Below are 13,067 nucleotides of genomic sequence, written 5' to 3' on the forward strand. Positions count from 1 at the left end.
TACAGTCCCTCAGACACTTTATTGTTTACAAAACAGATGGATCCCATAGGGAAGGAACACAATCATTATGCTGACAGCAGCAAACAGAGAGGGAAAGAAAAAAGGCGAGCTTTAAAGTAATCGCAAATCGCAAATCACTGCCTGTGTGGTGAGAGGCTGCTTCCGGGCACCTGGCCTATGGCTCAGGGGTTGACACGAATACATCAGCAAGGCCTCAAAATCCAGCACAGCCCTGAGTCTCACAACCTTCCTGACTGCGGCTCTACTTTAAATGGCCCAGCCTAGACATCAAGGACAACGATCTAGGAGGCAGGCCAGAGAGACGGCCAGGCAAAGTCAGAACAGACTTGGGGCTTCCAGGCTGTGCCCGGTGACAGCTGAGCTCTTCGGAAATGTGTCACATTCAGCGTTCACTTCCTTCGCTTCCTCCACTACCTATGACACAGCGGGGGAAAGAGACCACCAGTGCGAGAGGGGTCCCTCCTGGCTGCCCTCCTCGCAGCTGTGCTTGAGTTTCAAAAGGCGAGAGAGGTTTGTGAGGGACCGGCACAGGGACAGCCAGAGCCGGCACCCTCTGGCCCACCGTGGCACCTCTGACGATTGAGGTGTGGGGGTGGGAGTAAGGGTGGGGGTCGGGGTGAGGTAGTGCTGTGGGGAGGGCACTGTGATGATGGAAATGTCCCTTCTCAGCGTGGGTCGTGCCTAACCTCGGTCCCAAATCCCACTCTGCCTTCGCCCTGGACTGCTGAGAAGACACTCCAGCGAAGCCGAGGCCCAGCCAACGCTCATGTGAAGTTTCCATGGAGAAGAGGCTGTAAAACTCCCACGGGAAGAGGAGAAATAAAGGCCAAGGAAAGAAACCCCAGGGAAGTGACAGGCCTCGATCACAGACCCTAGGCAGGGAATAGAAAATTCAAGTCATTCATAGAAGTCTTGAAAGGCATGACGATTTCTGACAGTTGCTAGAAAAAGGCAATGTTTTCTTTATCTTTGTATCCGTTGGCCAAGAACTCTGAAATTTGACACTTGCTTCACCACCTGTCACTGCTTCCTTACAATCTCCCCCACTGCTGCAGCAGGCTGGGTAACTACAGGACCTTGCTCTGTGTGATCAGATTTGGTGATTCCATTTTACAAGAAAGGAAACTGCTTTAATGAAAGCAGGTTAGTAATTAAAACTTCAAAATGCTGCACAGCCACAGAATTTTCCTGAAGGGAGAAAGTGGTCACTGGCCATATGATGCGGAGATGGTTTCATCTGAGGCCTGAGAACCAACAGATGGGCCTGCACCCTGGCCTGTGCAGCTGTGGGCAGATGTGTCCCCAGGGGCCTGCCCTCACTCGTGGCCACACAATACCCTACAACATAAACATTTTCTTTTCCAAGGATCTGCAGGGGTGGACATGATGCTCCAGGCTCAGAGTAGGAAGAAAAGGGGGTGACCTGGGGTTCCCAGCAAACAGGTCCACCTCATGCTCACTGCGTTCTTAGCGTGAGGCATAGTGCCTGACATATGGTAGGAGCTCCAGGGATATTTACTGAACAAAAGAACATAGGAAAGAGAAGAAAGGAGGTTGGATGGAAGAAAGGGCCTGGCCAGTTCCGCAGGCCTTGAGTCAATGCCTGAAGTGACCGACCTCACCATCAGATCGCAGCATGGAGAGCCGTTCAGACCGCGGCCTCTGTGGGGCCTGGGAGTCCAGTGCCCACGTCCCTGCCCAGCCTGGGACCGGGCTCCCTGTCCAGGCCTCCAACCCAGGCACAGTTCCAAAAAGAACAAAACAAAACAAAGCTGGTTTTTATAAAAGCTGAGTCCTGATGGCCTTGCTCAGCGTCTCCGTTTTGAGTTAAATGAACTCGATGCCTTCGTATTTCACGCTTCCGATCTTGGTCTCCGGCAGGAGGAAGCGCCCGTCCAGCGTGAAGGCCATGATGTAGGTGGCCACTCTGCCACTGTCCTCCTCGGACTTGAGGGCCACAATGATCTGGTCATCAGTGTTGGGGATGAACTTGAAGGACGAAAAGCCGTGAGTGGGGACCACTGCCCCCACGTGGCTCACAGCGATGTCGCCAAAGTCGGGGGAGGAGCTCAGCAGCAGGTTGGCGCCCTTACGCTCGTCGTCCTTCTCGCTGTAGCGCTCCTGGCTGGCACGGCGCGGCAGGAAGAACCAGCGCTGCAGCGTGTCACTCCAGCAGGCAGACTCATGGATGAGGTAGCCTGGGAACCGGGTGACTGTGGGTCAGACACGCATGCAGCCTGGCGTGCCCAGCCCCATGCCATCAGGCCGTGCGCAGCAGCAGGCATGGGGCTGCAACCACCAGGGCTCGCCAGCCCACAGCAACCCGTCCCTCCCTGCTCTGCAGGCTTCTGGAGGGTTTTGTGTTCTCGGTTATCCCACGCAGGGAACCTGCAGCACCCCCTCCCCTGAAGCCTCCTCCTGTTCCCCCAAGAGCTGCCTGCGAGCTGCATCAGGAATCTCAGGGATTCCAGCTCATCAGCGCCTCCTCGGGGCTGATCCAGAGAAGCCCAAGGAAAGGGAACAAACCCCCATTGGACGTGGGGAGGGATCAGATGGGGAGGCTGCCTTGAGGCTGCAAGGAAGAGGAGACAGCGTCTGGGGCCCAAGGCACAGACTCAGTCACTTCCTCCTGAACCTCAGGCACCTAAGGCCTACTCCATCCTGACTAAGGGGAGGCCAAAGTGCTGCCGGCCCTATGTTGGTGTGAGGCACCATGGCCCAGCACCAGGGGTGGGGACAGGGCCTGATCCAGCAGTGCAGACAACGAGGCCACAGGCGGGGATGCGGGGAGGCCAGCTGCTGGGGTGAGTGGGACAGGAAAGAGAAAACGGCTCATTTGCCGCCAGAATCCACTGGCCTGAGGGGAGCCACCATCAGAGGCAACCAAAATCACTAAAATCAAGCAAGAAACGGGCCTTGGAGGCTGGGTGCAGTGGCTCGCGCCCATAATCCCAGCACTTTGGGAGGCCGAGGCAGGTGGATCACCGGATTACCTGAAGTCAGGAGTTCGAGACCACCCTGGGCAACATGGTGAAACCCTGTCTCCACTAAAAAGACAAAAATTAGCCGGGCATGGTGGTGCACACCAGTAGTCCCAGCTACTGTGGAGGCTGAGGCAGAAGAATCATTTGAACCCAGGAGGTGGAGGTTGCAGTGAGCTGAGATCGCGCCACTCCACTCCAGCCTGCGTGACAGAGCGAGACTTTGTCTAAAATAAAAAAGCGTCTTGGAGGCAAATGCAGGAGGAAGCAGGTTCCCAGTGAGCGGGCTGTGGAACCCATGCTGTGGGCTGGGGCAGGCGTCTCTCACCTGGCGGCCGGATGCCAGCGGCGGCCCGCAGAGCATTGTAGTTGGACACCCAGTTCTCGTGGTCCACGCTGCCCTTGTAGCCTACCACCTTCACCCACTCCGGGTTCTCATTCACCACGTCGCCCGTGGTGGTCGTCCACTCCTTGCCCAGGCCACCCACGTACAGATGCTCGTCCTTCACTGCCAGCCACTCGGCCTTGAAGCCTGGTCAAGCAGAGCAGCGTCCTTAGGCCCTGCACCTGGCTCCTGCCCAGGGCCGGTCGGCTGCCCTCCCCACAGCTCCTGAAGGTTCAGTGACTACTTTCAAGTCACCTCTGATCCCCAACTCCCCGCTCCTCAAGCCGTAATCCCCAACCTCAGGATTATCCTTACAGGGTAGAAAAGCTGAAAAGTGACAGCACTCTGAAGGGGCGCGCGTGTCCCAGGGGTGTGCGTGTGCTGCCCTCGGCCACACCTGAGCTCTCACGGAGCATCACTCTAACGCCAGTGGCCGGAGAGGGGCGTGGTGCTGGGGCTCCCAGTCTTCCTTCCAGTGGATTTGTTCAGAAGCTGTTTTTGCTTTTAAACTGATTTATTTAGAATAAGCCTAACTTTGAAGGCTGCCACAGTTCAGGCTGTGTGGGAGCCTGTGTTCTTCCAATGTATTCTTATCATCCCTACACCCTGGTGTTCTAACTTTTGTTTGTTTTCCCCAAATTTTGCCAGCTTCTTGCCCCTGAGAGCTGGAGCTGTGCCCCCTGAACTGCCCGAGACCACAGCGGCTTCTCTGCAGGGCCCTGGAGGGACCTGCCATCTCCTGGGCCCCTTGTGCAACGAGACATTCTCCACCCCGGGTCTTTGGTCCCTCCCGGATGACCTGAGCGCAGCCCAACCCCAACGCTCCCTTTACCCCGCTCTCCTCCCCATCCAAGGGAAGGACAGAACTACAGTAGGGTTGCCTAAAACCCTGACAAGTGCAAGGCAAGAAGTAGGCGACCAACACTTTGATACCTCAGGTGAGGTCGGTCCCCTGCCCAGCCCTGGGCAAACACTGAAGATTTTCTCACCGGGTGTGGCAAGGGCCTGGCCGGCCATGAACTGCGTGGGCCGTTGTTTAGTGCAGTTCCTCCTTGACCTCAGAAAGCCTGCGGTGGCATTCAACTTTCTAGAAGGTGGGGATCCACTGCCAGCTCAGACAAACGGAGCTCAGAGGATCTGGCAGCTCCTCTGCCAGCGTCCTTGGCGCCTCCCCAGCTCCTCCCTGGAGGAAGACACTGGCCACCGCGCCTACCCAAAGCCTGTCCCTGCCCTGTGGAAGCAGCACCTCCTTCCTGGTGAACAAAAAGGCTGGCAGCAGGCTCCACTCCAGGAGGGTTGCTGCAGTTCACGCATGCCCTGCCCCTGCTGGGGTTCAGGGAGAGGAGGGCTGGGCAGCAGGTAACCCTTCAGTAACATGAAACCAAAGTCTGGGTTTTGAGTGAGAACCATCTGACCCCATGGCTTTCAAGGTAAGGCTCCTGGTGGGGGTACATCCCAGTGTGATCTTGAGAACCTTTGAAGGTGTAAAAAGGGCTGTGTTCTCAGAGGCTCTCAGAGCAGCAGCGGATACAGCCTAAAACATCCTGGACAGATTCCCCACGTCTCCCGCAGGCCTCTAGCAATCAGCTCTTACTCCTAGAAACCGCTCAGTGTGAAGTGACAGTAGGCTACACTCCTGGCTCATGGTAAGGGGGCCACAGGTCAGAGCAAGAGGGAGAAGTGCTCCCTCACCACGTCGCTGGCTTCTGGGTGTGTGAATTCTTTACTGTGTGCCTGTGTTTCCCAGCCAGGCCCTGAGCCCCACTCCCCACCCACACCTCCACAGAAACCTCAGGGTCCAGTTACCTTTCTCCACGGTGCCGTCGCCGTCGGACAGAATCACCCAGGGCACGGCTTTGCTGCCTTCGATCTGGTAGACGACCCCCGTCCGGTCATCCACGGAGTAGAGTTTCCCATTGAAGACAATCAGGTCGGAGAGCTCCATGCCTCTCCCCTTCTCCGCCAGGTGGGACTCCAGGACCCCATGGTCTTTGTCCCACTCCACGGCCACCTTGTCCCCACTGTCTGACAGGGTCAGGTAGCCCTTTTTCAGGTAACTGAACCAGGTGTTTTCCTCCTGGGCCCTTGACTCTGTGTCCAGGTCTGCGATAACTGCGATTCGGTAGCGAATCCCAGCCGGTGTCCTTTGCGGGGGAGACAGGGGGTAGGTGTCATTGTACCAGCTGGCGGGCACCTGGCTGAGCCTCCAGTTGTGTGCATTGTGGGTGGGGGGCCTGCCGGGGGCCGGGCGGTGAGAGCAGAGCAGCCAGAGGATGGCGGCACTCACAAAGGACGGCAGGATCACCCTCCAGCGGGGGCGGAAGCGGGGGTCCGCGGCCTTGGTCATGGACGCCAGCACAGGAAGGCCCCCCACACTTATCCGGAGGGAGTGCATAGACTCATTCCATTCCGAGTGCTCAGACGGCTGCACGGGCATCAGCGTGACAGTCAGGCGGGACCTGCACAGCCAGGGAGGGAGGAGAGAAGTCAGCGCCCCCACAAGCACAGTCACGTCTCAGTTCCTGAAGCTGCAGGCGCTGGAGGCTGACTTTTCCGGAAGAAACAGTATTGCCCTACTTTGTGGCCATTCTTACTCCCTTATCTTTGCTTGCTTTCATTCGGCAAGACGTGAAGTCTTTCCAGAGCAAAATTATTCCACCTCCCCTGTCCCAGGTGGCAAGGTGGGAAGCTGAGTGAGAGAAGGAAGTTCCATGCAGGCTGGTGCTCTGTGGTCCCTCTAGAGAGAAGTGCAGGGGAGTCAGGCAGGAGGGGAAGGTTGACGGGTTGAGGTGGGATAGGATCACAGACAGGGTACATACAGGTCTGTATTTTACTCAAATGCCACCTCATCCAAGAAGCCCTCCCTGACTGCCCTGCCGACATCACCCTCCGTCCCTGGGTCCTTGGCCCTTGTCCCCACCTGACGTCAGAGTATTGTATACAGTTACTGGTCTGTTTGTTTCTGTCTCCACCTCTGTATCCTGGCTCCTAGAACACTACCTGGCCTGGAGCAGACAGATGTGCAGTAAAGTGAAGGAGTCTCCACTTCCTCTGGGTTAGGCTCCTGAAGCATTTGAATACAAAACAGATCCAGACCAAATAAAAACCCTCCTTCTTTTTTGTATCTGTTATTGTTTTAGGCAGTGTCTGTCCGCTGGTGCCTTTATATTAACGCAAATGACTGCAGGGACCAGAGTCTGAGCGGCTCGGGCTGCCTGGAGGCCAGTGTGTCTGTGCCTTGGCTCCAAAGAACTGCTGGGCTCAATGTGCAGCCAAGCCAGGCTGCAGGCCTCTCCCAGGTCCCCCGCCACCCCAGGCGTGGCTCTGTGGCAGAGTCCTGGGGTCAGGATGCTGGTGGCGGCCAGGAACTGCAGCCCCTCACCGCTGCCGCCAACCCCACTTCCTGGGCATACAGCATGATGGCTCAGTGCAGCCACAGGGCGCCAGGCCCGCATCTACGCCGCCTTGGTGAGAGCTGCCTGTCTCTGGACAGCCGCCAAGTACCACAATGGGGCGTGGGGAGATGGCTCCCGGTGCTCCGGTTCCATATCTCGGCCCTCCAACTATAACCCAGTGAATCCTGGCCTGAGAAGCTTCCCTGGCTGGGTCCTCCTTGAGAAAATAACAAAGCAGCAAACGTGTGCCTTTATGGGCAGATGCTGTCCTCCCTGCCAGGGCGCCTGGGAAGGGCTGGGGGACTCCAGTGGCTCTGTGCAATTCTGGGCCCTAAATAGGTGGACCATGAGGCCCTGATGCACGGCAGCCAGCGACAGACACCCCCACCAGAGGTACCTCCTTCTCCACGCTGCAGGCTGCTTGGCTGAGAAGATGCAAAAACAGGGTGACAGTTCCACATGGAACTTTCAGACAGTCTTAGGTTTTAGCCCCAGGGTCAGGTTCAAGGAGTGAACAAGGCACATATGTGGGGCCTGCTGCTCAGAGTGAGCCTCCCAACAGCAGAGGGCGCCACCAGCAGTTCCCCGGGGCCGGCAGGGAAGACTCCATGCTCCCTTTAAGGAGCAGGCCTCTCAGGACCCCCTGAGGTGGTCACAGGGCTGGTCACAGGGCTGGTCACCGGGGCCTTCCTGGCAGCAAGGCTGAAGTTCCCAGTGCTGGACATCCTCCTCTGACCACACCCAGGCCCTGCCCCTCCCTGTTCCTTTTCTAGCCCCAAGGCTTCGAAACCCCGGCCAGGCCCAAGAGTCTCTGCTGAGCTCTGAATTACTCCGTCTTACCTCCTATGCAAATCCTACCTACATTTCTTTCTTCTTTTTTTTTTTGAGACAGGGCCTCGCTCTGTCGCCCAGGCTGGATTGCAGTGGCGTGATCATGCTCACTGCAGCCTCAACCCCTGAGGCTCAAGCGATCCTCCCACCTCAGCCTCCCAAGTAGCTGGGACTACAGGCATGTGCCACTATGCACAGCTAATCTTTTTTTTTTTTTTTTTTCCTTTTGAGACAGAGTTTTCCTCTTGTTGCCTAGGCTGGAGTGCAATGGTGCAATCTTGGCTCACTGCAACCTCTGCCTCCCAGGTTCAAGCGATTCTCCTGCCTCAGACTCCCTAGTAGCTGGGATTACAGGCATGCACCACCACGCCTGGCTAATTTTGTATTTTTAGTAGAGATGGGGTTTCTCCATGTTGGTCAGGCTGGTCTCAAACTCCCGACCTCAAGTGATCCACCTGCCTTGGCCTCCCACAGTGCTGGGATTATAGGGGTGAGCCACTGCACCTGGTGCACAGCTAATTTTCAATTTTTTTATAGAGATGAGGCCTCGTTATATTGTCCAGGCCGGTCTTGAACTGCTGGGCTCAAGTGATCCTCCTGTCTTAGCCTCCCAGAGTGCTGGGATTACAGGTGCGAGCACTCACACTCCCACCTACCTGCATTTCTGACATGTGTCTTAGACATTTCAAGACTCGAGTCCCATGCAGCTCTTCCCTCAAGCCTACCTGCTCCTCATCTCCCCTCGGGAAGGGCAGTGGGGATGGGTGGCCACCATGTCCACAGTGGTCTGGTTCAAGCTCTCTCGGGACCCTGGGAGATGTGCTTTTCTGTGTGGATATTACACTTCGATAAAAACATAAGGCACTGCTGCCACGAAAAACCTGACTGGCCTCATCCTCCATTTTCCTTCCTCGGCACTGACTCCGTGGGCAGGTTCTGTCCTCTTCCATGGCCCTTCCTCACCATGCCATGCTGGCTGCCTCCCTCCACCCATCAGCTGCCTCTCCGCCCCTGACATTCCCCTACCCCCCCCATGAAGTTGCTATGCCAGCTGCCCCCCACCAACATCCCCTGACACTCCCTCTCGCCACCTGCCATGAAGTGGCATCCATCAGATGGCACACTCCCAGCTTCAGCGGCTTCCTCAGCTCCTGGGGTGAACCCACTCTACTCTGCTCCCGCTCAGCCCTCACACTGCACCATCTCCTCTGCCTGCCGGCTGGCTACATGTACCTCCTTCTGTCCCCTGACCACACTGGCCCTGGCAGAGCCTGCAGTTCCCCCTGCCTGGAACAGTCGGGCCTGCTCTTCCCACCGGCGGCTCGGTCTCTCCTACAGGGCATCAGCTCCCTGGGAAGACTCGCCTACTCACCCTCCCTCCCATGCGGCTCTGGCTCTCCCACCGCCCCTGACTGGCTAGGTGATTATTTCTGCTCCCAGGGCAGGAACCTGGCCACTGTCAGAGCCCCAGCACCTGAACGCACTGCCAGGCAGGAAGCAGATGATCTGCGCACACTGGCTGAAGGCAAAGAGATGCCAGGTGGGCCATTAGCCACTTCTTCAACAGCCCCTCTGCACTCTGCCGGGGCCCACCTCAGTCATACTGTGAACCTGTGGCCTGGATCAAGCTGATCAGCTGCCACATCTGAGCTGCAGGCCCAGGAAGACGCTGCCTGCCGGCATAGAACGACGGTGCCTGCCGGCATAGAACGACACTGCCTGCCGACACGGAACGACGGTATGTACCGGCATAGACTGCTGTCAGACATTGTGATGTGTCGTCGTCACCAGCCCCTGGAACCCCCATATTCTTCCCTGTTCAACTCCCCCAGCACTCCAGAGAGCCACTGTCCTCACCTTCGCCATTCCTGTCAAATCTCCGGCCCACTTCTCCCAGGAGACCACTCTGCGGCCACCTTCAGCAGCCGAGGCCCCTGGGTGGGGCCCACACGTGCCACTCAGGTCAGTTCCCCAAGCTGCCGGGCACCTGCTCTTCTGGTTCCTCCCTTCCATCCACAGGCCACCCAAGTCGCCCACCTTGTCACCATTTTACCTCCAGACCCTACACTCCCACAGACACTCAACTGCTACTGAATGGCAAATCTGCGAAAGAATGAACACCCTTCCCTGAGTCCCCAGCACCTCTGTCCCTTCCCACCCCTGCCCAGGCCCCCTCGCCCACCATGGTGCAAAAGCATCCACACCCACACCCTCTCCTTCCCTCTCGGCTAATCCTCAGAGGCAGCCGCCGGAAGCCTTCACCAGCGGCAAATCCAGTGAGCACATCCTGCGTGTCCCTCCTCAAGGAAGGGAGGTGCTCTCTGCGGCCTCCCCAGGCAGGTCTTCTCAGCCCCTAGTGCTGGCAGCCCAATGACCTCTCCCAGGGCCTGCCCTCCCTCTAAGGTGAAGACCCCTACGCCTTTCTAGCCTGACCCAGTCTCTCAGCCTCCTCATCTGATATCCACCGCACACCAGGACCTCCTCAGGAACTCCCTGTCCTGGCTCCAGCGCTCCCAGCCCTCAGGAGCCATCCTGGGAAGCAATTCATCCTAGCCCTCCTTCCTCCCCAGCCCCATGTGTCCCACCCAGCTCTAGACTCGGCTCCCTTCTCCCCATCCACACAGCCTTTGCTCCAGTTCCGTCTCATCCTGATGACTGAGTCTTGGTCTAATGATCTAGACCAAGCTTGCCCAACATGCGGCCCAATACAAATTCATAAACTTTCTTAAAACATGATGAGATGAGATTTTTTTGTTAAGCTCATCAGCTATCAGTGGATTTTATGTGTGGCCCAAGACAATTCTTCTTCCAGTGTGGCCCAGGGAAGCCAAAAGATTGGACACCCCGATCTAGACCATCTCGGCTCAGCCAAGGGACTGCTCTTGGCCTCAGTTTACTTCCCTGAGCCATGCTGACGGCCATGCCGGATGCTCAGGTTAGAGAACTTTGCACAGGGGCTGACCGCTACTGCTTCTCACTCACTCTACAAGTACCCTCTCGCCTGCTGGGAGGGTTGCAAACTACCACCTGTGGGCCAAATCCAGTCTCCCGCCTGCTGTGTAGATGCGGCCTGTGCGGCCTGGCGTGTAGAGGCGGCCTGGTGTGTAGATGCGGCCTGGTGTGTAGAGGCGGCCTGGTGTGTAGATGCGGCCTGGTGTGTAGAGGCGGCCTGGTGTGTAGATGCGGCCTGTGCGGCCTGGCGTGTAGAGGCGGCCTGGTGTGTAGAGGCGGCCTGGTGTGTAGAGGCGGCCTGGTGTGTAGATGCGGCCTGATGTGTAGATGTGGCCTGGTGTGTAGAGGCGGCCTGGTGTGTAGAGGCGGCCTGGTGTGTAGAGGCGGCCTGGTGTGTAGAGGCGGCCTGTGCGGCCTGGTGTGTAGATGCGGCCTGGTGTGTAGATGCGGCCTGGTGTGTAGATGCGGCCTGTGAGGACTGGTGTGTAGAGGCGGCCTGGTGTGTAGATGCGGCCTGGTGTGTAGATGCGGCCTGGTGTGTAGATGCGGCCTGGTGTGTAGATGCGGCCTGTGAGGACTGGTGTGTAGATGCGGCCTGGTGTGTAGATGCGGCCTGTGCGGCCTGGTGTGTAGATGCGGCCTGGTGTGTAGATGCGGCCTGTGAGGACTGGTGTGTAGAGGTGGCCTGGTGTGTAGAGGCGGCCTGGTGTGTAGATGCGGCCTGTGAGGACTGGTGTGTAGAGGCGGCCTGGTGTGTAGAGGCGGCCTGGTGTGTAGATGCGGCCTGTGAGGACTGGTGTGTAGAGGCGGCCTGGTGTGTAGAGGCGGCCTGGTGTGTAGATGCGGCCTGTGCGGCCTGGTGTGTAGATGCGGCCTGGTGTGTAGATGCGGCCTGTGAGGACTGGTGTGTAGAGGCGGCCTGGTGTGTAGATGCGGCCTGTGCGGCCTGGTGTGTAGATGCGGCCTGGTGTGTAGATGCGGCCTGTGCGGCCTGGTGTGTAGATGCGGCCTGGTGTGTAGATGCGGCCTGTGAGGACTGGTGTGTAGAGGCGGCCTGGTGTGTAGATGCGGCCTGGTGTGTAGATGCGGCCTGTGAGGACTGGTGTGTAGAGGCGGCCTGGTGTGTAGATGCGGCCTGTGCGGCCTGGTGTGTAGATGCGGCCTGGTGTGTAGATGCGGCCTGTGCGGCCTGGTGTGTAGATGCGGCCTGGTGTGTAGATGCGGCCTGTGAGGACTGGTGTGTAGAGGCGGCCTGGTGTGTAGATGCGGCCTGGTGTGTAGATGCGGCCTGTGAGGACTGGTGTGTAGAGGCGGCCTGGTGTGTAGATGCGGCCTGGTGTGTAGATGCGGCCTGGTGTGTAGATGCGGCCTGTGCGGCCTGGTGTGTAGATGCGGCCTGGTGTGTAGATGCGGCCTGTGAGGACTGGTATGTAGATGCGGCCTGGTGTGTAGATGCGGCCTGGTGTGTAGATGCGGCCTGTGAGGACTGGTGTGTAGAGGCGGCCTGGTGTGTAGATGCGGCCTGGTGTGTAGAGGCGGCCTGGTGTGTAGATGCGGCCTGGTGTGTAGATGCGGCCTGGTGTGTAGATGCGGCCTGGTGTGTAGATGCGGCCTGGTGTGTAGATGCGGCCTGGTGTGTAGATGCGGCCTGGTGTGTAGATGCGGCCTGGTGTGTAGAGGCGGCCTGTGAGGACTGCTGTGTAGAGGCGGCCTGGTGTGAAGATGCGGCCTGGTGTGTAGATGCGGCCTGGTGTGTAGATGCGGCCTGTGAGGACTGGTGTGTAGATGCGGCCTGGTGTGTAGATGCGGCCTGGTGTGTAGATGCGGCCTGGTGTGTAGAGGCGGCCTGGTGTGTAGAGGCGGCCTGGTGTGTAGAGGCGGCCTGGTATGTAGATGCGGCCTGGTGTGTAGATGCGGCCTGGTGTGTAGACGTGGCTGATTAAAGCCGGCTAGGACTCCTCCTTGGCATGCTGATTCTGGCTACACCGTTGAGTGGTCCCAACAGACTGTGGAGGCTGAGAATATCGACTCCCTGTCCCTTGACAGATCCCTGGTCAAGACCATCTCAAATCACCCTCCACAAAACTGACAGAATGATTTTTCCAAAGCAAACCTGGATTCACACTCTAGTAGATCCCAGTGCCTTCCATAAAGGACAAACGCCTCAGCCTGCAGAGAAAGCCTCACTGGGTTTTTCCGGCTGTCCTCCCGGGAGCGGGACCTCCCAGGTCGCTGTGCAACCTGCACGCCTTCCCATTCCAGACTCCTGGCGTCTACACTGCGGCACATGCTCCCCACCCGGGAGGCTCATGTCCTCTGACCACATGGAACCAGAGGTGTCCTGAGTCCCTGCGTCTCTGCCCCTCTGGGGAACAGTGTGACAGAGGCAGGGCCTTTCCTCCAGGAGCTCAGCACAGTGCGGGAGACAGACTTTGAACAGTCCCATGTGGTCAGTGCTACCTCGAGGTCACGCTGATTCCCCAGAGCTAACAGAGGGGCAGC

At 58.0% G+C, this 13,067-nt stretch overlaps 1 protein-coding gene across 2 annotated transcripts in view; it reads right to left on the minus strand.

Moving 5' to 3' along the window:
- The window catches only part of LOC105469252 (calcium activated nucleotidase 1), an 18,551-nt gene continuing 5,484 nt past the window's right edge, over nucleotides 1-13,067 (minus strand). For both annotated transcript variants that reach the window (XM_011720078.3, XM_011720079.3), the window contains 3 exons: nucleotides 5,194-5,846; nucleotides 3,331-3,534; nucleotides 1-2,219 (listed from right to left, as the gene is read on the minus strand). In XM_011720078.3, coding sequence (XP_011718380.1) covers nucleotides 1,849-2,219; nucleotides 3,331-3,534; nucleotides 5,194-5,824 — 1,206 coding nt within the window. In that variant the 5' untranslated portion in view covers nucleotides 5,825-5,846 and the 3' untranslated portion in view covers nucleotides 1-1,848. The remainder of the gene's footprint in view (nucleotides 2,220-3,330; nucleotides 3,535-5,193; nucleotides 5,847-13,067) is intronic.

Source organism: Macaca nemestrina, chromosome 17 (genome assembly GCF_043159975.1).
Source record: "Macaca nemestrina isolate mMacNem1 chromosome 17, mMacNem.hap1, whole genome shotgun sequence".
NCBI classification, from domain to species: Eukaryota; Metazoa; Chordata; class Mammalia; order Primates; family Cercopithecidae; genus Macaca; species Macaca nemestrina.